General features: G+C 42.9%; 1 protein-coding gene across 1 annotated transcript in view; it reads right to left on the bottom strand.

The window, feature by feature from the left end:
- Positions 1 to 23892, bottom strand: part of LOC124778806 (glutamate receptor ionotropic, kainate 2) — a 1316354-nt gene that overhangs the window by 5176 nt on the left and 1287286 nt on the right. Inside the window, exons 15-17 of the mRNA XM_047253669.1 lie at positions 11822 to 11986; positions 8075 to 8175; positions 4460 to 4612 (exon numbers count right to left, since the gene is read on the bottom strand). Of these exons, the coding sequence (XP_047109625.1) occupies positions 4460 to 4612; positions 8075 to 8175; positions 11822 to 11986 (419 nt within the window). The remainder of the gene's footprint in view (positions 1 to 4459; positions 4613 to 8074; positions 8176 to 11821; positions 11987 to 23892) is intronic.

Raw genomic sequence — 23892 nt, 5'->3', positions numbered from 1 at the left:
AGTTCCAACAAATGGAAGGGCAACAGGCCCAAGATATAAAGATGATGGAAGAAACCACTTGCATCACCAGAAATTTATACAGATGGTTTTGTCAGTGGAAAAGTGAAAGTTGTTGTCGATGCTCCAGGAGTAAAGACGACGATCAAGACACCGCTGAAGACGCCTCTCAGTGAGACAGGTCTATGGAGAACTGCAATAGATGGCAAAATCGTCAACAAAAAGGGAGCCAGAGATGCCCGGTGGGAGGCAGGCCATGATAGAGTTAATGGTGATAGCAAAAAGGATGACACTCAGGACGGAACCCTGAGGCACACCGTTTTTCTGGATAAAGCTGTCTGACAACACAGAACCCAGATGCACCTTGGAAATTCGATCTTATAAAAATGCTGGAAGGAAACAGGGCAGATGCCCACGGAAGCCCAACATGTAAGGAGTACGGAGGATATCAGTTCTACAGCAGGTGTCATAGGCCTTCTCCAAAACATGGCCACAGTCTGGGATTTCTGCAGAAAACCATTCATGACATGGGTGGACAAAGTAACAAGATGGTCAACTGCGGAACACTGTGCTCAAAATCCACACTGTGCATTCATCAGTAAATTACAAGACTCAAGCCACCATACTAGCCAGGCATGAATCATACATTCCAACACCTTGCAAACGCAGCTGGTAAGAGAGATGGGGTGGTAGCTGGAAGGAAGGTACGAGTAAGATGGTGGCTTCACACCAGTGGATGGGAAATGTGTCCTCTGCCCAGATGCGGCTGTATGTGTTAAGCAGAAAGTGCTTGCCCGCAAGAGAAAGGTGCTGCAACATCTGAATGTGGATGGTGTCTGGCCCTGGGGTGGAGGATCAGGATGAACTGAGAGAATGATCAAGCTCCCTCATAGTAAAGGCGGCATTGTAGCACTCACGATTCAGAGAAGAGAAGAGAAGGGCATTGCCCCAGCCTCCCCCGCTTGTCTCCGATGGAGGAAGGCAGGGTGATAGTGGGAAGAGCTCGAAACTTCCGGAAAATGGTGGCCCACAGTGTTGGAGATAGCAATAGGGTTCACGATAACATCATCTGCTACTGTGAGGCCAGAAATGGGGCAATGGATCTTGGTACCAGAGATCCATCATAGGTCACGCCACATCACAGAGGAAGGGGTGGAACTGTTAAAAGAACTAGTGAATGAAATCCAGCTAGCTGGTTCGCTATCCCGAAGAATGCGATGACACTTTGCATTCACCTGTTTATAATGAATGCAATTTGCCATCTTAGGATGATGGTTAAAAACATGGAGAGCTCAATGTGCAAATTTCATAGCTGCACACCTCAGTCCACCAAGGGACTGGAATATGACATGGTAAAGAGGAAGTGCGAGGAAGGAAATGTTCTGCAGCAGTAAGGATAATGTTGATGAGATAGTCCACCTGGTCATCACATTTGGGGAAAGTTCCTTCTTTGAAGGTCGCCAGGGAGGACTAAAGCTGCCAGTCAGCCTTAGTAAGCTGCCATTTGGACATGCACATGGATGGGGGAGGAGTCCACAAATGGAGAGCACACGGGAAATGGTCGCTCAAGTAGGTGTCAGTAAGAATGGACCACTCAAGATGATGGGCAAGCTGGGCTGTGCAAAAGGACAGGACCAAATGGGAATAGGTGTGCGAGGAATCGGAAAGAAAAATGGATGCTCCAGTGTTAAGGCAGAAGAGTTTTCCTCTTGGTTAAGAAGGTCAGCCAAGAGGGTACCTCATGGACAGGTCCTGGGAGAACCCCAAGGGGGATGATGTGCAGTAAAGTCACCGAGTAGCAAAAATGGGGGAGAGGTAGCCGCCCAATAAGCTGAAAAAAAATCTGCCCTGGTGACATTGAATGACAGAGGTACATAAATGGTACAAAGGGAAAAAGTCAGGCAGGGAAGGAAAAGGTGAGCTGCAACAGCTTGATGATGGGTGGACAGGAAGATGGTTTGTTTATGAATGTCATCTCATATAAGCAGCACGACACCTCTATTAGATGGAATGCTGACCTCAGGAGGAAGGTCAAAACGAATCAATAAGTTACGTGAAAGCTCAAAGCGGTCATGAGGGCACAATTTCATTTCCTGGAGGCATAGTACAAGGGGGTGCTGCGGTGCTAAAAGCAGCCGTAAATCCTCTTTGTGGGACCGAAGGCCATGAACATTCCATTGGAGGACAGTCATGAGGAGGAAGAGATGTAGGGGTGTCAACTCAGCGGCCACCGAGTGACAACAGGCGTAGAGTCGCTACTACAGGGCACAGAAGCAGGAGGATCTTGCTTCATGGGGTCCACAGAAGCATTAGCTTGCTTGTGTGGTCGGTCTGTGGAGTCCAATGCTGAAAAACAGTTGGTGCTGCACACCGGCAAGACAGAGGCTGGGATAAGGTACCACATGGCAACACCATCGAAGAGGATCTTTGAGTTGGCAGAAGACTGTTTGCCTTTGGTGGATTTCTTTGAGCCTTTCCATTTAGAGGAAGAATTGGGTGTTGTTTGGCTGGAGGAAGTCTTCACGGGAGTACTCCTTCTGTCCTTTCCTGCTGACTGGTTATGTACCTGGTGGCTTCGTCCCTTGAGGTGAGAGTCCGATGGTTTGTTGCTCAGCAGGACAGGGGTTTGGTGATGGTACTCGACACTGGGTGATTTCACAACCTCAGAGCTGAATTTGAGGTCACATGTCTGCATGGCCATGTCTTTCATAGAGCGAGGGTAGCAAGAACAGAACTACAGGTGCCAGACAGGAGAACACAGGGTTTGCGATTAGCCACTAACTTGCGAGTTACTGGGTAAGGCACTTTTTCCTTTAGCCTGCTCATCAAGATCCGCAGGACAATCCCGGGCGGAGGCGGCATGGCTGCCATTGCAGTTGATACAGTGGGGATGAGGAGGAGGACAATCGCCCTCATGTGCATCCCTATCACAGTTACACAATTGGCTGGGTGTTTACAAGACTAGATGTTCTAGTGTGGTTGAAATGATGACACTGGTAGCAGTGCATTGGGTTTGGCATGTATGGCCAGACTGCGATAATTTCATAGCCTGCTTAGATCTTGGACGGTAGCACCACTTTATCAAAGGTGAGAAAGAGAGTGCGGGTGGGCACTCAGGAGGAATCTACCTTTTCATTACATGATGGATGGCAATGACACCCTGATCAGAGAGGTAATAGTGGATTTCGGCCTCAGTTAGACCATTGGGCAGCCTGGTGTAAATTACACCAAGGGACGAATTCAAAGTTCTCTGGGTCTCAACATGAACAGGGTAGCCGTAGAGTAGTGAGGCAGCAAGCGGTAGTTGTGCTTGAGAATCAGAAGCAGTCTGCAAAAGCAAAGTGCCATTCCATAAACAAGAGCAGGATTTCACAGGGATGGCACTTGCATCTACAACTTTCTGGATAATAAACGGATTTACCGTGGCGAAGGAATGACCATCTTCAGTACGTGAGACCACGAGGTTCAAATGGTTCAAATGGCTCTGAGCACTATGGGACTTAACATCTGAGGTCATCAAGTCCCCTACAACATAGAACTACTTAAACCCAACTAACCTAAGGACATCACACTTCCATGCCTAAGGCAGGGCTCTAACCTGTGACTGTAGTGGTCGTGCGGTTCCAGACTGAAGCACAGCAGACCACGAGGAACTGTGGTGCAGTGGGAAGGATCTCTAAATCATTAGCCTCATTATGTTTACATTTCAAAATCATTGATTGGGAAGATGATTGACTCATTGCGAGAAAATCCCCCATGATTGCCAGCATCTCCAGTGGTATGTTCCTTCCAACTGGAGCCTCCCTTCACAAGGGGCGCACCAGCCTTAGGTGACTGTTCACACCTCAGGTCACACTTCCCGCACATCTGACAGAGGGACAAATCGGCAATTTGTGAAGGTTGCAGCTCAGGCAGTCACCCCTCCCTGGGCCTGGCCTGTACCAGGGGATAAGTGCCAACCCTACATGTCGACCCGAGGCTGGGAATTATGCATTGCCCAGTCACCTGTTACGCATCAGACACTTGGGCGGCCTTCAGGAGCACACAGGGAGGAAGAAGAAAAAGAGGAACCACAAACGCCAAAACTGAGGAATGAGAGGAGAAGGGAAATGAAGAAAGGAAAAAGGGAGCGAAAAACAAAGGTGAGACTGTTCTTACTTCAGCAAAACTTCATGGAAAACAGTAAGAAGATGATGGTACAGAACAATAGGAATAACCTGTGTAGCACTTGAGGCAGCTACAGAGGGCAAAACCATAGGGGAAGACAGAGACTGAAATTCATCCAGCAAATATTGAGGACATTAGGTGCAAGTGCTACTCTGAGATGTAGAAATTGGCATAGGAGAGGAAATTGTGGCAGATCGCATCAGAACAGTCACAAAATTGATGATGCATAAAAGAAATGGAAATGTAGGTTGCTATTGTTCAGGCAACAGTGTTGAACTGCTACTACAATCCTCACCCCGTTGATGTGTGGCATCTCCAGAGCGGCAGGAACGTACGTTGTCCCTGGAGAACACCGCGTACAGGAGCGCTTCAAGGCTGGACGTTGCCGTGACCCGTGGCAACGGACTGCAAACCGCAGCTCCTCTGCCATTTCCGAGCACAGGGATTGCTAGAACAGAGCAGAAGAAAATTTGAGTAGGAGATGGTGGTGGTGGTTAGTGTTTAACGTCTCGTCGACAACGAGGTCATTAGAGACGGAGCGCAAGCTCGGGTTAGGGAAGGATTGGGAAGGAAATCGGCCGTGCCCTTTCAAAGGAACCATCCCGGCATTTGCCTGAAACGATTTAGGGAAATCACGGAAAACCTAAATCAGGATGGCCGGAGACGGGATTGAACCGTCGTCCTCCCGAATGCGAGTCCAGTGTGCTAACCACTGCGCCACCTCGCTCGGTTGAGTAGGAGAAATCCAGCTCAGTACTGACATGCTACATAAAACTCCTAATGTAAGTGGTTACATTAGAATTATTCAGTTTGTTTTCAGATTGTTTGCTGTTGTTACTGGCAGCACAAATCTGTGTAAGGGTCTCAGATATTGGTAGTGTTAATGGCAACAGTAATGTGATTGAGTAATGTGTTAATATTTATTCAGTGGATGATAGGAGATGTAGGTAACAGAAGAAAAAGAAGCCGATTATGTTAATATATTTGTCTAAAGTACTACTAATCCTAACTGTATTTAATTAATGTAAATTTAATCTACAAAACAGCTGTACTGGTGTCAAACATTGAAACATTGATATGCTCCTCAGTCTTTAAGTCTGGATCACAGCAATAAATGGAATTAAGTAGTATACAGAAGTTCTTTACCAGAAAAGGGATAAAATAGTGGAACATCAGCCATGGCACCTACAAATAACTTTGCATTGGAGAGAGTAGTAACTCGAAGAAAGTTTGGGGGGCAGCTAATAACTGTAATACTAGCAATGCCTGTTTCATTTTACCTAGCAGACAGTGACAAAACAGACACAATCAAATCGAGAAACCACACCAGGCCGGGGTACTATTTGTATTAACAGCTATTTAGTATTAGACAGTGACATTTTGATTTTTCATGTAGCACAACTTTTGACGAACCTTGATTAGGTACGGTAATAGATTCTTTTGCACAAAGGAAGGCACACAGTGTAAAGTTGTAGGAAGATCAGAGAGAGGGAGAAAAAAAGGAAATGCTGGGACCTAAGGATTGAAGAAATGCGTACGGTATTGCTTGTTTCTTATCTTTACTGGCTTTTCCTATATTTCATTGTGTGTCACACAAAAGAGAAAGTTATTAGTTAGTAGGCAATAAAGGGTGCAAATTTTCTGAAGTACTGAGGTTTTTTGTAAGGGGGTTGGGATGTCAAATCGGTGGACTAGGAGCAGAAGAGGCACCACAGGGCATTTTAATTTCCACTGTCCTGAATACAGGTTTGATGGCTTCCATTACAAAATATACTTTTGAATTCCACAAATCAAAGTACAGTAACGTGCGGTAGTTTTTGCTGTGTGAAGAGGCGTGGCACTGCACTTTGGCACATGTAAGACCAAATAACGCATCTTACATTTCCTCGAACGTATATGTTTTATATATCAACCTCTTCAGAAAGATGTGTGCTACAAAATGAACATTTTTGAAAAATCTATTTTTTTTTTTTAAATTTTCTACGTCCTATCTCAAAAGCTCGAGTGGGACTGTGGTGGCGGTTAGGGGCAGGGGGGCGCCACTATCATGTTTTTGCCCAGGTACGTAAATATCGTAGATCCGGGGCTGGGTGACAGTGAACTACGAGTGTAAATAAAGAAGGACTTGGCCGGAAGAGCCAACAACAACAACAACAACAACAATAGTGCGGGATTAAGCCCCTCTCGCAGATGTGAAATTTGAAACTGAAAGAGGGTATTGGCGAGATGATTTTATATCAAAGGAAACTGTTTTTAGTGGCCGTAGGGGAAGAGTTTTTTGAAAACTAAATAGTGCTTTCAAGCCGAAAATTTAGTTTGCCTGAACCTGAAAGTTTACAATCGGTTTTTAACACTGAGGGTAGTTAGCCGGTATTCCATTATCATATTTCTTTGACAAAGAAACATGATCCAATATTCATCAAATTTCCTTGACAATTATCTTTGACGTGGCACAAAAATGGGGCATTACACTGTCGTCATGTTTTCGTCAAATTTCAGTTTGGCGGACAACAACTTGTTATGAGCTGCAGTTGCTTGTGCCACAATTGCACTGTTTGTGCATCTGGAAGAAAAGCGGCGGGAAAGGGGGGAAACATAATTGGGTGAATCCATGGGTATTACGGCGAGAAGATAGAAGTATTCAGCAAACTTTGTTGCGTGAGTTGCAAGTTAAGGGCGTCAAGTTTTATATAAATTACCGGTACTGATGAATGGATGAGAGTGCACTTCATTATTTGTTCAGTAAAGTGGCTTCTCATTTTACAAAACAGAATACTCACTTGAGAAATGCTATACGTCCAGAACACAGGCTCACAGTAACACTGCGATTTCTTGATGCAGGAGAGAGCTGCTCTAGTTACAATACGGCACTCAAATACCAAAGTGCACATTAACCAAAAGAATTCCAGAAACGTGTGAAGTGATTTATGAACCAATGAACGGAGAATATCTGAAGGTAAATAAATGTTCAGTGCACTATATAGGCAATAAGCACTATTTTTATTTTAGAATAATTTAATTAATAGAATTAGTTACCCCAACCACAAAACTAATAAGAAGTACGAAACAGATGAAGCGCTGTTTAACTTGTGGCATCCACAGACAAAGTAGAATGGAAGGCTAAGAATATTCCACCTGCCCATAAGCACATGATTAATAGCATGCATTGTACCCACTTGCCTAATCCCCAAAAGTCGAAGCAAGGTTATTAAAAAGAGTCGAAGGAACGGATCAGCTGTACCGATACCAGTGCTCTTGGCGGTTACATTTTACATTGCAGTGAACAGAAGACGAACGGCTTTTATAATCAAATCCACGATGAGGCTCTAGAGTTGATCACATTTCTTTGACGAAAGGCGAGATTTGATGACGTCCCCTATTACAGTGTCAAATTTGTTTGACATATCAACTTTGATAAAGAAATGTGATAGTGTAATACCGTCCAAAGCGACATAGATATAGCCTATTAAATTTCGGGTATGCAGGCCCGCAATAAAATTTCTTCCACTGATATTTCGGCCGCTTATCGTCCGGGCATCTTCAGAGTAAGCTGCGGCCGAAATATCAGTGGCAGAAAATTTGTTTTAGCGGCTACATTCCCGAAATTTAGTAGACTATTCATTACGCCGCGAAAAGTTGAAAATTCACTACACCTAAATGAAACCACAAACATTTTAGAGCATATTGTATTTACAGCTTGTAATAGCCATTCCGCATTCCATGTACTTCATATGTTCATTACCCGGTGTTCTAAATATGGCGTTCTACCATTTTACTTAATCATTCCACAGTGTGAATTCCAGAGTTTCTATTCTACATATGGGTAATGTAATTTCTTCGTTTACGGTCAGTATACTTGTATTACTTACTACTTTTCTATTTCTACTCAAATTGTTAATCATATACTCACTCTATCAGTCTGCGCATTCTTTTTCGAATTCCAGCAGAATTCCAGGATGGCTACTAGGATAGCAAGTGCCAATCCGCATAGCAAGACGACGAATACGCCTCCTACAAATAGAAAGTGAGAAGAATTAGTTCGTTTATATACATCAGAAAAAAGGTAGGAAGGAAGATTAGGGTAAAGTCTCGTCGGCGACGAGGTCAGAGCAGATAGAACACTTGCTCGAACTGGGAAAAGTTGGAGAATGGTTTCTGCCGTGTTCTTTTCGAAGGAACCACCTCGGCATTTAGCTTAATGCTTAAGGTATTTGAGGAAACCAAGCATAACGTAAATCTGGATATCCAGATGCGGATCTGACCAGCTGCCTTCCCGAATAGAGGTCCAGGGTCATAACCACCTCGCCACACAGCTCGGTCTTACAATAGAATAAAATTTTAGAGTTTCATATTAAATATAGTTTAAAGGCTTAATCTAAAGAACTTTATACTGAACGTTAACTAGATTTATTTGAATGCATGTTCTTTTCCATTTGCTTGTACTCTTTTCAGTGGCAATGCAAACTCCACCTACGAATCAGTGCGGTATGGGACATGAAGCTGAGATTTTACTCACTGTATACAACAGGAAGCTATTGCGAACTATTGCACGGAAATAACTTATTGAGTTTCCGGGTTGTGGCACTCTGCAGACTGCTTAAGTTTTCGTGAAATCTTCTCGGGTGATCAGCCGAGTAAAGGCGTCGTCTTCTCGCAACGTTTCGAAGGGTTTCGTACCCATCATCTTCAAGCGAAGTGTCGAGATGCTGCTGCTGCTCACATCTTTTACTTTCCCCTCTTTGGGGAAGTGTGTGTGGGGGAGTTTGTAGCCTTTCGGCTTTTACTCCCCTGTGAACGTGTGTGTGTGATTTTTCTATAGTTTTTTGGTGTCTGTGACTTGTGATGTTTGTTGTGAGTGAGTCTAGTACTTGCCTGAGGTAGGCGAAAAGATTGGTGTTATATGGGAAGGAACTGGATTAGGGATTGGGTTTTGGGATATTCTCTTCGACTTAGTCGTCGAAGATCGTCATAGGGCGCTTATGCTTATCGCGGGACATGTCATACCGACCTAGGGAGTGGATGAGTGCGTTTCCGGATCTGGAAGAACCCTCATAGAAGGCCCTTGCCAGATCCTGGAAACGCTCTCTCAGGAGTGGGACTTCGGCTGCAGCGTGCAAGTCGTCTGTGGGGAATCCAAGAGGTAAGTGCAGTGCCCTTCTGAGGGTGCGGTTCTGCAGCCTCTGGAGTTTGTCCAGGTGCTGCTTTGCCGCGTATCCCCAGACAGGGCACGCATACTCCATTACTGGCCGGATCAGGGCCTGATAAACATTTACTGCTACTGGGCAGGGAAGGGAGCTGTTTGTGTTCAGGATAGGGTATAGAATGGACATTCTGGCGCAGACCTTCCTGTGGACCTCTTCTATGTGGGGTTTCCACGTAAGACGAGAGTCCAAGGTTACGCCAAGGTACTTGGCGGTTCTGCGCCAGGGGAGTTGGATTCCATTTAGGTGAAGGTGGAGGGGGGGACGTTGAGGAGGTTCGCGCCTTCCGAGCCTGCGGGTAATCAGCATTGCCTGCGTCTTCTCGGAGTTGATCGTGATGCGCCAGCGACGGGCCCAAGTTTCTGTGTCATCTAAAACCTTTTGTAGCCTACGGATGACCAGGTCCTTGTTCGCATTTCTCGTGTAGAAGGCTGTGTCGTCAGCGTACTGTGCAGTGTGCACCAGGGGGGCCGTCGGAGTGTCCGCAGTGTACAAACTGTACAATACGGGCCCCAGGACCGATCCCTGTGGCACCCCGGCACGAATACGCCTTCTGGTGGAGGTGGCAGTTTCTACTTTGACGGAGAAAGTGCTATTCGTGAGATAGCTCTTAATGAGCTGTACTATGCTCCCGGGAAACCCTTGTGTGTACAACTTGTAGAGTAGCCCTCTATGCCATACTGAATCAAAGGCTTTGGCTACGTCTAGTAGCACTATCCCGCAGTAGCCTCTGTGGTTGAAGCCCTCTGTGGCTGCTTCAACCATTCTCATGACCTGCTGTGGGGCAGAGTGGTTCTGCCGGAACCCAAATTGGAAATCCGGCAGAATTTGCTCTCTGGTAATGTGTTCTTGTATGGGTCTTAGCAGGAGGCGCTCATAGATCTTGCTGAGTGTTGGCAAGAGGCTAATCGGCCTGTAGTGCTGCGGGAATAGAGGGTCTTTCCCTGGTTTGTGTATCGCGACCACTTCCGCATGTTTCCAGCAAGCTGGGAAAACACGGGAACGAGTAATCTCGTTGAGGACGTTCGCGAGGTGTGTGATCGCTGTGGGTGGGAGTTTTTTGACTAACTGGTTTGTGACACTGTCGTGCCCTGGCGCCTTTTTTGTAGGGAGGGACCTGATTACTCTTGCCACGTCCTCGGGGGCAAAAAGTATGGGTTCGTCCTCTGGGTCCTCCTCAGCATTGAGGAAGACGGCCAGTTGACGACTGACTACCTCTTCATGTTCTTCATCCTGGGGTTCTGCCGCTTGGAACTGCTTCTGTGCATGCACAGAGTTGCCACCACCCAGCACAACGCAACTCAGTGCTTAACACACTTGTGCACAGGGCCAAGTCTATCTGTGATGATGACAGCCTACCTGCAGAGTTACAACACCTAAGGAAGACCTTCCGAAGCAACGGTTAAAATGAGACGCAAATCTCGCGCGCCCTACACAAGAGCAGGAAGGTAGACACACCAGAAGAAGAAGATGAGACCAGATGCCTGGCATTTCTACCATACGCGGGACCGCCAACAGCCAAGATTGCCCGCATTCTGGAGAAACACAACATCAAGACAATTTTTCATGCCCCAAGTAAAATTAAGGACATACTTGGCTCAGTCAAAGATCACCTAGGACTGCAGACTCCGGGCGTATACAGTATTGAATGTGAATGTGGTACGAAATACATCGGACAAACGCAGCGCTGCATCACGCAGAGGCGCTCGGAACACATTAGAAATGTACGCCTTGGTCAGACAGAAAAATCGGCGGTAGCGGAACATAGCATCAACGAAGGACACACCTTCCTCTTTGAGGGTACGAAGAAGCTGTGTGACGCTAAAGGATTTTGGGATTCAGTTTTCAAAGAGGCTGTAGAAATTCGGTTGAACAGCAACCTGATCAATCGAGACACTGGTTTCCAACTTAGTACAGCTTGGAATCCCGCAATAACTAAAATTAGAAGAGAACGCTCCGGCACGAAGACGGTAGCGGCCACAGACGTATTAGGAACCGCGCCGCGAACCCTCCACCACTGGCGCGGCGGCCGATTCCGCAGGTACCTGATTGGTCGGCGCCCGGAATCAGTCACTGGTCCAGGAGCCTTTATAGGGCCGCGCAACACAGCATCTCGACACTTCGCTTGAAGATGATGGGTACGAAACCCTTCGAAACGTTGCGAGAAGACGACGCCTTTACTCGGCTGATCACCCGAGAAGATTTCACGAATGGAATACGCCGAGAAAGTCTCAAATCACATTTTGCTTAAGTTTTGTTAAATTTCCATGAGTATCAGACAGCTTGAAAGCACAAGATTTAAGTTTTGGTTGGAGAAATCCTTCAGTTGTGCTAACCGCTTATTCAGCAGAGTCAGTAACGAGCTATGTTTCAAGTTTAATCAATAAACTCTGACTTAAGAAAAATTAATAGAAAGTTGCTCAGTTTTCAGTGATACGTACTTGTCACTCGCTTACCTATATTCTCAATCCCTAGCGCGTTGGCTTTGGATTCCTTGCTCTTGTCATCCCTGTTACATACATCTCCGGTATTTTTCCACCATTTGTCGTACAGAATCTGGATTATACCTTTCTCCTGCAGCTCCAGGATGGCAAGTGATATTTTGTCTCTCCAAGGTGACCCTGTAACAATAATAATAATAATAGTAACAGTGTCACAATATCTGATTATTTGCAGTAAACATTGTCTTAAATTAGGAAAAATATAGGGAAAAGAAAGACAAAATATACTGATTTCGCCTAGAACGTAGATGTTCTTGTGTTGCTACATGCAATAAGACCTTTCGCTTGTACGATGCAACAATCGACTAATCTCTAACTTAAAATTACCATCATTAGAATGCAATAAATATTGCAAGAATGTAGGTGGTTCTTCGATTGCTCTGTTAATTTCAGGAAAGAAACAGCTGTTGTACTCGTTTACCTATACTTACATACACGAGACAAAATTTCAGAAAACGTAGAAGGACCTCATTCACTTTTGCCCTTAATTTTGCTGTCAAACTCTGTGCGACCTAAAAACTCTAGACATCCAGTGAATAACGTAGAATCTTCCAAGCTTTTGGATGTACATAACAACGAAAATTTCAGCTAGGAGAAACACTTCATTGAGTTTCTCAAGCGGATAAGTTCAGTCAGATTTGCTCTTTCTGTAGCTGCTCGTTCCATAAATAAACAAATTAATATTTAAAAACACTTTTGCATATTTCTTCTCATTAATGCCTTACGGCCTGGTTTTCTGGACAGATACGGTCCTAGCCAGTCTGTCGCTGGTGTACGAGCAATGTCTTGGTGCCTTCAGCTGAGGACGAAGTTGGCTGACTGGCTAATCATCCACAGAGTATTAAATTTTATTCGGATATTAATTTTGTTTTAGGATTTACACAAAATAAATGTTTTGTAGATTCCTTCTTTATTGTCAAACACAAAACACTAAAACGTATAAATATGTCATTCAGTTTAAAATTTTCAGTACTAATCAAAGATAAATTAGTCAGTCTGTTTTGCGCAAGTCTTTCACCTTGACTGGTAAGGTTAAGTATGTGCTAAGTGCTGTCCAAAATTCTGAAATACTGTACTTAAATTATTTGAAAAAGATAAAAAAATTTAGAGATCGTTGGTGCGCTCAGAGTTTGTCAAACGCTGGAATTGGCGTCCGGTTGCGGTGCGAACCTGCCCTGCCTCACCCTCTCCCAGATAGGGCCACCGCTGTTTATGGGAGCAGTCAGAATAATACGTGGTTTTTTCCCACAACCATGTTGTAGGCGTCTCTTCAAACAGATGGACATCATAACCGCACTATCACAATAAGAAACTTATGAAAGATTGCAAGTGGAAAAAGAATAGTAAAATGCTCCACACATGTGTGACAGATCGCAGCAATCTGTTGCAAGATCGCGCGATCTGTCTGTGGATCACACGTGTGTTACAGATCACAAAGACGATCACTGATCGCTCGTAATGCCCACGCAATGGGATGAATAGCCCGTGTATGGCAACATGGCTATTAAGCATGAGTCTCTAATTTTGCTTCATTTCGCTACAACCCCTTGGATTAAGGACTTTATGTTAGAACTTATTTGATTTAGTCAGGAAACAATGAAAGAGAGCATCAGTAAAAACCCCCTCTCTCACGGATCTTGATCACCCACGTCTTATGGCCTGCTAAAAGTTCATTGAAGACAATACCATTACGATGCATCATGAGCTCCATTAGATAGCCGACTTACAGATTCGCGAACCATCTCTGCCAGTCTCCTTACTCCGCACATTGGTCACCATGTGCATCATAGCAGGAACACGACAGACTTTATTAGCAGATTTCGCGTCTGCGTATCGGAGAAGGGGATATAATGGTTAACTACATTGTGGTCTCGTTATTCACTCGTGTTCCCATCAAAGTATCTATAGACACGCTTCCTCAGTCCTTTGACGTCACTATTGTGGATTTATTTAAGCACACTTCGATATCATCGTATTTTTTGAATGGTGGAGAATATTTGGACGGACGGCATCCCGGCGGGCGAATCCATTCCATTGGCTCCATTAGTCAACCTGTTTATGGGATACTCTGAGGACATCACGTTGAACACAGCTCCTGCAAAGCATAGTTACTTTTATCGTCATACCGACGACACGTTCATTGTCTGGCCTCATGCTCGTGAAAAGCTGGAGGAATTTCTAACACTGCAACACAAAGCCTCACATGTTTTAGACACTTGATTCTATGATTTTAAAACAGTTTTTTTTAATTATATGTGCTTATGAGTTTCGTCAGTAATTAGCGTTTACGAAACTGTAATATGATACGAGGAAAAAAGTAAGAAATAATTATGTCAAAGCTTTGCAGTAAACACGCTGGCAGTGTCAAGAAAACTCATTCTGTACAGAGCCCAAAGAGTATCTTTTAATGTAACAACAACACCGTTGGCACGATCGTGCGCAGTAGTAGTAATGTGAAGTGTTGGCGCGCTGATGCCAAATTGTGGTTGTTGTGGGGTTGATTTTGTAACATGTGGCAAGGCAAAATATGTAAGTGAGCAAGCACGTGTAGGGACACAGTATACGGTTACAAGAAGTTATGGTAATTAAAGAAGATTATTGTGTGGCCCATAGTTATCCAAACTGCCCTCTAACCGAGAACAGCCTGTTGCCAGTAACGGATATCATAAAAAGTATTACGTCTCATCACAAGCAAATCGTCGGAAAGTAAGGTCAAGCCAGTTAATTTGTAGTTGTGTATAAGGCTTGTTAGTGAATCAGTTAAGTTTTATTAGCGTTGTAGTGTTGTTTAGTCAAATCATAAACTTAGTGACGGAAGCTCAATTAGTCAATTATTATAGTTCTTCATACAGTGTTGCACTACTACTGCATACAATTAGTTAAACCAGAAGCCATTTAAAAGCAGTTGATATACCGATGACAAAAGGATGTTGGCGCCATTGCAGACAAAGGAATTTGATGTTGTATATTACAAATAATTTCATGTGCTGTTAGCCCTGTAATATTGACATTGCCAAATGGTTGTTGCTATAAATTAAACCATTTACGACTTTAATTTGAGAAGTAACTATTCAGAAACAGTAATTAGTTTTTGCCATATTTTTGCAAATTTTCAAACAGGCATGACCGTGAATTACGTAATGCAGTACATTTTCCATAAAGTGTTGCTGTTCATTACCTATTACTGGTGGTCGTAATTATAAATAATATTAGTGAATTCCAAATTAACATAATTTTGCTCATGTTTCACATTTCTTTATCATCTAGGCTCATGTGAGTGTATATTGTTCAGTTGCTGCAATGTTATTCACTGCCAGTTATTACGTGATCTCAAAGTCATGTTAGTCATTAACCAAATTTAGCTCTTGCCTGTTTTTGACCTGACGACCTTTACTATCTGCAGTCTGAATTTACTCGGCCATTTAATCGTTGAAAATTATTGCGATCTACAGTGAGTCATTCATTTATTATCATTTTTATATTTCGATCGTTGTTGTACTTCACAACACCCCGTGCGGTACGATCAAGATATAACTGCCTGTATTCTTGCGTTAAACATTGTTCTTCGGAATTGGTGCATTGTTCTTCGGAATTGGTGCATTGTTCTTCGGAATTGGTGCATTGCTTCCATTAACTGCGGAGCATTAGGTACACGTATCACAGCGTATAGGTACGTTATAAATACCTGGACCACATCAACATCATTCATGACATCAAATTCACGATGGAAACATAAGACGTATGGTGCCTTGCCGTTTTTTTCATGTCCCGAAAGGCAAATGGGTCTCTCAGTTACAGTGTTTACCGGAAATTAACCAACAAGAACCGGTATCTGCACGCAATCGGCTACCACCTCCCATCGCAGAAACGTTCTGTTGGGCCTTGGTGCATCGAATGGAAGCTGTTTCAGAAGCTGAAACCGTCATGAAGGAACTGAACCACTTACGGAAGGTATTCAAAGAAAAAGGCTAATAACTGACAGAATTTACGATCCATCTCTTCGAAGACATGTACACAGAAGGCTCGCGAGGAGAATACGAAGAAGTTTGTGTTTTTGCCGTTCTGTGATACAGCAGCAGGAAAGATTAGCAGGCTCCTAAAGAGGCTTAAAATCGATTCGGTCTTCAGACCTCTAGCAAAACTTGCACAACTCACGCCGCCTGTGAAAGACGATGTAGGTCTCAGAACAGAGGTGTGTGTATAAAATAACGTGCCGGCTGTGAGCAATTTTATGTCGGACAGATTTTGTGTGCTACAGAACAGCGCCGCGTGGAACATAACGCGTATTTTCGGCTACGATACATTGAGAAATCAGCGGTAGCAGAACATGCTCTGGAAAAGGGTACCAAATTGCGTTCGAAGAGACATCTGTTATTAAATGGCTTCTAGGATAGCATCATAAAAGAAGCGATAGAGATAAAATTTTCTGACATCATCCTCAACAAACTGGCGGCTGTCAGTTCAGCACATCTTCGGAACTGGCCATCGGAAGGTTGAAGAGGCTACGGCAGGAGTGCAAGGAAGACACTACTATTTATGGCGCTGGAGTTAGTGTCAGTGATTGCTGTTTATTTCTGTATAAGGTCATTATTCCATGTTAATCCTACGTGGTACGAGTCCCACACACTTGAGCAATGTTCTTGGATAGGTCGCTTGGGTGTTGTAAGGAATCTCCTTTTATAAAAAGGTGTACTTTCCATGTATTCTGTCAATAAACCGACTTCCGTCACCTGCTTTACCAATGACTGCCTCTGTCTGATCACTCCATTGCCTATCTCTACATATTCTTACACTAAGATATTTCTATGAGTTGAATGATTCCAAATGTGACTCAGTGAATCGAGGTCATATGTTATTACAGTTTTTCATTTTGTGAAGTCCACAATTTTACATTTATGAGAAGTAGGGATACTGAATATATACAGAGAAGGGCAGCACGAAGGTCAGATGTTTGTTTCACCCGTGAGAAGTTGCTGAGGAAACTGAACTGGCAGACTCTTTAAGATGGGCGTAACTATTCCGTCTATTAACAAAGTTTCAAGAACCGGCTTTAAATGATGACTCTCGGAATATACTAGAACCCCCTACGTATCGCTCACATAGGGATTGTGACGACAAGATTCAAAGAATAATTCTTCCGGCGCTCAACTCGTGAATGGAACGGGAAAAACCTTAATAACTAGAACATTGGGACATATCCTTTGCCGGGCACTTCGCGGTGGTTTGCAGAGTATGGGTGTAGATGCAGATGTAGATTTACAGTTGCCAGCTTTTGAACGACTTTGAAGTTTTGTCATGGACTGACTAATTATTGGTACGATTTTTTTCAGAGTGCACTTCATTCAGGCAATTGTATGATCTGCAAAACGTCTGAAGCTACTGTTAATATTTTCTATCAGGTCATTAACATACTACGTTAACGCAAGGACCCCAACGCACTTCCCTGTGGCACGACTGAAGTGACTTATTCGTTTGTCAATGATTTTTCATCCAAGACAACATGCTGTTTGCTTTCTAGCAAGAAATGCTCCTCACAGTGACAAATCTTGTTTGGTGTCCCATATCATCGTTAATATAATTTGTTAATTTGCGTTGGTACGGTACTATCTGAAATGATTTCCGGAAGTAAAGAAGTACTGCGTGTAACTGACTGCTTTTATCTATGTCTTTCAAAGTGTTAAGCGAAAGAAACAAATTCATATGACAGATGTTTCAGTTTTTACTGTGCTAATTTCAGTTTAAGTTTTTGTTTCATCAATAAGTGTCTCAACACTAACTTTGGTGCCACTGCACACCTTTACACATGATCAGAATTTCTTTCGGTTTTGCGAGAATTTTTTACATTGTATCTCTCTATCCACACACTACACTTTGTTTTACACCTTTCTTGCGGTATCCACTGTTTGTTTTGTAATTTCTGATTTTAGACTATGTTCCATGGAGAGTGTCACTCATCGCAAACCTATCCAGTGTTTGATTAACTATTCTTCTAAACTTGAACGACAGTTAGTGTACACGTTCCAGTCCATTGATGATATTTCAGATTGTTTTTGAGATGACACTACTGTCTCTTTATCTGTTTTGGTGACGTTGTAAATCTTTGAACTGGTTTCAGTGACCAATTGTGCATCGGTAGCCACTGTCGCTACAACCACTTTACTATCACTGGTCCAATTTCAACGTGGATATCCTCAAAGAGGCAAGTTCTGTTTGTTGCTGTTGTATTTATTCCCATTTTGAGTGGACTTCTGCACTATCTGTTTTAAGAAGTTTTCACAGCATGAATTTAGGATTGTTTCGCAACTGCCTTGTCGTGCCTTCCACTTACTAAACTGTAATTATCACGCTCGATTATTCGATGATTAAACTCTTCCAACGATGGCTATTACTGGGAATATCTACATCTACATCTACGTGATTACTCTGCTATTCACAATAAAGTGCTGGCAGAGGGTTCAATGAACCACCTTCAAGCTGGCTGTCTACCGTTACGCCGGCCGCGGTGGCCGAGCGGTTCTAGGCGCTTCAGTCCGGAATCGCGCGACTGCTACGGTCGCAGGTTCGAATCCTGCCTCGGGCATGGATGTGTGTGATGTCCTCAGGTTAGTTAGGTTTAAGTAGTTCTAAGTTCTAGGGGACTGATGACCTCCGACGTTGAGTCCCATAGTGCTGAGAGCCATTTGAACGGTAGACGTTCCACTCTCGAAAACAAGCGGGAAAAACGAGCACTTAAATTTTCTGTGCGAGCCATGATTTCTCTTATTTTATCGTGATGATCATTTCTCCCTATGTAGGTGGGTGCCAACAGAATGTTTTCGCAATCGGAGGAGAAAACTGGTGATTGAAATTTCATAAGAAGGCTCCGTCGCAACGAAAAACGCTTTTGTTTTAATGATTGCCACTCCAAATCACGTATCATGTCTTTGACACTATCTCCCCTATTTCGCGATAATACAAGACGAGCTGCCCTTCTTTGTACTTTTTCGATGTCATCCGTCAGTCCCATCTAATGCGGATCTCACACCGCACAGCAACACTCCAGAATAGGGCGCACAAGCGTGGTGTAAACAGTCTCTTTAGTAGACCTGGTGTACCTTCTAAGTGTTCTGCCAATAAATCGCAGTCTTTGGTTTGCTCTACCCACAATATTCTATGTGAGCTTTCCAATTTAGGTTATTTGTAATTGTAATCCCTAAGTATTTAGTTGAATTTACAGCGTTCAGATATTTGTGACTTATGTGTAATCGAAATTAGCTGATTTCTTTTAGTACTCATGTGAATAACTTCACACTTTTCCCTATTCAGGGTCAATTGCCACTTTTCGCACCATACAGATATCTTACCTACATCATGTTGCAAGTCGTTTTGATCATCTGATGGCTTTACAAGACGGTAAATGACAGCACCATCTGCAAACAATCTAAGACGGCTACTCAGATTGTATCCTATGTCGTTAGTATAGATCAGGAACAATAGAGGGCCTTGGAGAACGCCGGATATTACTTCTGTTTTACTCGATGACTTTCCGTCCATTACTACGAAATGTGACCTTTCTGACAGGAAATCACGAATCCAGTCGCACAACTGAGGCGATATTCGGTAGGCACGCAGTTTGGTTAGAAGACGCTTGTGAGGAACAGTGTCGAAAGCCTTCTGGAAATCTAAAAATATGGAATCAATTTGATATTCCCTGTCGATAGCACTTATTACTTCATGAGTATAAAGAGCTAGTTGTGTTTCACAAGAACGATATCTTCTGAAGCCGTGCTATGTGTCAATAAATCGTTTTCTTCGAGGTACTTCATAATGTTCGAATACAGTATATGTTCCAAAGCCCTACTGCAAATCGACTTTAGTGATACAGGCCTGTAATTAAGCGGATTACTCCTACTTACCTTTTTGAGTATTGATGTGACTTGAGCAATTTTCCAGTCTTTAGGTACGGATCTTTGTGTGAGCGAGTGGTTATATATAATTGCTAAATATGGAGCTATTTTATCAGCATACTCTGAGAGGAACCTGACTGGTATATAGTCTGGACCGGAGGCCTTGCCTTTATTAAGTGATTAAGCTGCTTCGTTACTCCGAGGATATCTACTTCTTTGTTTCTCATCTTGCCAGTTGTTCTTGATTGGAATTCAGGAATATTTACTTTGTCTCCTTTGGTGAAGGAGTTTCGGAAAACCTTGTTTAATAACTCTGCTTTAGTGGCTCTGTCATCAGTGACTTCACCGTTGTTGTCGGGCAGTGAAGGTATTGATCGCGTCTTGTCACTGGTGTACTTTATGTATGACCAGAATCTCTTTGGGTTTTCTGCCAGATTTCGAGACAGAATTTCGTTGTGGAAATTATTAAAAGCATCTCGCATTGAAGTACGCGCCATATTTCGAACTTATGTAAAATTTTGCTAATCTTGGGGATTTTGTGTTCTTTTAAATTTGGAATGCATTTTCCGTTGCTTCTGCAACAACAATCTGACCCGTTTTGTGTACCATGGGGGATCAGTACCATCACTTATTAATTTATGTGCTATATATCTCTAAATTGCTGTCGAAACTATCTCTTTGAAAACATTCCACAACTTTTCTACACTTACATGATCAGATCAGAAGGAGTGAAGACTGCCTCTTAAAAAGGCGCTAAGAGCATTTTTATCAGAATTTTTAAATATATATAATTTGCATTTCCTTTTGATGGTTGTAGATGTTACGGTATACAGCCTAGCAGCAACTGCCTTGTGGTCGCTAATGCCTGTATTCGTCACAATACTCACTATTTGTCCAGGATGATTTGTTGCTAAAAGGTCAAGTATGCTTTCGCAACCATTTACGCTTAGAGTGGGCTCATGAACTAATTGTTCAAAATAATTTTCTGAGAAAGCATTCAGTACAATTTCGGATGACGTTTTACGCCTGCCGCCGGCTTTAAACGTATAATTTTTCCAGCATATCAAGGGTAGATTGAAGTCACCACCGACTATAATTGTATGAGCAGGGAACTTATGTGAAATGAGACTCAAGTTCTCTTTGAACTGTTCAGCAACTATATCTTCTGAGTCGGGGGTCGGTAAAACGATCCAATTAATAGTTTAGTCCGATTGTCAGGTATAATCTCTACCCATACTATTTCACACGAAATATCTACTTCAATTTCTCTATGAAGCAAACTACCTCTGACAGCAATAAATACTCCACCACCAACTGTATTTAATTTATAGTATATAAGTACCTGCGGACTAAGGTTTTGTGTAAAGTTTTCTGTTAAATCTGAGGATGACTCTGCTGGTCGACAGAGAATCTAATCATAATTATTTAATTTAATGCTCTGTTACACTACAAGGATTATAATTTCCCTTTAAGAAGTGTAATTATTAACGTCGAAGAACAAGATTTTCTATTATAACACAGGAAAAACCTGCTATGAACTTTACTAATTCTCTGAAACTACTTGGAACTTTAAGTTGTTTCTTCCGAAGTTATGGCCGATAATAAACTGACGTAATAAAGTCGAAAAAAGGGAAATTTACGACGGTTGTAGAGACTATATACTACTATTGCAAGGGGTAGTTAAATTTAACACGGTATGACGGTTAAGTACACGTAGAACATCCTATTACGCTATAATAATCAACTTCGTAAGAGCTAGGATTGTGTTGCTGCCGCAGAACAAACTAGTCAACGAGCTGTAAAAAAAGATGAAAATGTTGCAATAATTTCGTGACTGCTTGACTTCGATTTTCCAAACTTCACGTTGCAGCTGAAATTTATGGAGTGCGCTACTATACTTGGAACCGTCAAAGAATACAAAGTGTGTCATGCACGACACACGTAACCTTCCGAGACCAGGGTAGGGCCGACCACGTGTGGCATCAGAAAGAGAGTGCCTTTATTTTACGGTAAGGGCACGTTGGTACCGCCTTAGCATTGCACGGCAACTGGCATCTGACATCGCAGCACCCATTGGACGTGTTGTATCGAGGCAAACGATGTACAGAAGGCTTCAGCAGAATGGCCTTTATTGTAGGAGACCTGAGGTATGTATACCTCTGACGTGCCTTCACAGAAGGGAACGTCTAGAGTGGAGTAGTCAACATACCACCTGGATGGTCGAACAGTGAGCTAATGTTCGTTTCACAGACTGGTCCCGGTTTGGTCTGGTGAGTGATTCCTGATGGATTCGCATCTGGAGGGAAAGTGGAACACGATTTCGGGACCCATACATTGTGGCAAGAGACCTGTACTGAGGAGAATACCTAACAGTGGGGGCAGGGATTATGTTGACCACTCGAATACCTCTTCACGAAATGGTACAGGTAAATTGGCAAGGTTTAACTGCTGTCAGGTATCGTGACGAGATCCTGGGACCACAAGTGCAGATGTTGTGAGGTGGTGTGGGTACAGACTTCTTCTTGATGGACGAGAATGCTCAAACTCATAGAGCACAGGTGGTTGGTGTTTCTTGGAAACGCAAGATATTGCACGCATGGTGTGGCCTGCCACTCTCCCGATTTGAATCCCATAGAGCACGTCCAGGATGCATTAGGGAGACAGGTTGCGTCACGTCAGCGTCCACCAACCACTCAAGACTTGCGCGCAGCTCTGCAGAAAGAATGGGCATTATTGCCTCAACGTGAGACTGATGACATCATTCACAGCATGCCCTGTCGTTCTCAGGCCTGTATTGCTGCCAGAGGTGATCACATTAACCAGTTGTCGGAATGTGTGTGTAAATCAGTTATGTTGGGAATAACGCAGAACTTTTTTGTCTATCGTTATGTTGCAGTTGTTTACGTTCTGTATTCTTTGTATCGTTTCTACTTTTCTGTTACCTGTTTATACTGTTTTGTGGCAAAATTAACGCAGTCTGGCAAAATTTCCGTTTGTTAGTTTAATTTTGGTCACTGGTCTAGATAATTTCAATGGAAATCTTTCAGATGATCTCTACATCTATGGAATAGGGAATAAAGTGAATACCTACCTAAGTAAATCATTGGTCATTCAAAAGATGATAGTCATGTAAATTATAGCTCACAGGACCTTACAATATTTTTCATTCACTGAGGACAAAAATGTAGTCACCGACGTGTCTTTAAACCCTTATCTTCCTTCCTTGTGAAGTGACACATCTTGTACTGTGAGGTATCAGCTTACTAAACCCATTTCCAGTACTAAGAAACTACGTCCAATGTGTTATTGCCTGACCTTTTTTCCGGTGACAAATTATGTCCTCGTGCTGCGACGAGTACCATTAAAGTGGTTAGAGCCAGTGGCAGTGGACGAGCAATTTACAACAGAAGTTTTCTCTGGCGGAAAGCAAAAATGGCTGAGTTCTTGCAAAACGGCATGAGAAAATGTTTTCAACGGCGTTAGAAACGTGTGGACTCAGAAGGGCATTACTGTGAAGGCGACCACCACTAATTGAATGTACTTATTAATTACACGAATCTGCAACAACAGTGCTCTTTGCCTTTAACTTTGTTTTTGACCCGATACATTTTACGGCGAAGCACAAGAAACAGTTTGTCGTCTACGATTGAGTTGATCGATTATGACGAAGCTTGTCATGGTATAAGGACATAGTTTGTAAAGTTACACTTAGGGCTTCTGCAGTTGAAGGATAAAATTTTTATAATGAACTTTTGTAACTTAATTCTGAAATTAATTTAATTTTCATTTAGTACATTGTATCTCTTTTATTTCGTAAAGCAGTTTTGATGAAAATATGTTGCAAAGACTGTAAATAGTGTTTTGTAAAATTGATCGGCTGTTTCATGTGTAGGGATGATCAACAGTAAAAGATTGTCGAATTATACAAAGAAGTCTTTCCCGATCGGTTGTCTTAGCTGCTGCTGAATCTTCCGGGTTCTATGGTCGCGGTCCTAGAAATATTTTAATTTCATCACTTTTGGCAAGATCTAAGTTTTGATGTGATGATGGCAATAGCGGAAACTGCGTAATACATAAAGTAATATACTAAGCGATCTAGACAGTTTTATTCGAAAAAAAGCAAGCAAATTAGCGAAACTT

The sequence above is a fragment of the Schistocerca piceifrons genome, chromosome 1, assembly GCF_021461385.2.
Source record: "Schistocerca piceifrons isolate TAMUIC-IGC-003096 chromosome 1, iqSchPice1.1, whole genome shotgun sequence".
NCBI classification, from domain to species: domain Eukaryota; kingdom Metazoa; phylum Arthropoda; class Insecta; order Orthoptera; family Acrididae; genus Schistocerca; species Schistocerca piceifrons.
Note: the sequence above shows the minus strand (reverse complement) of the source record. Positions and strands in the feature narration are given on the sequence as shown.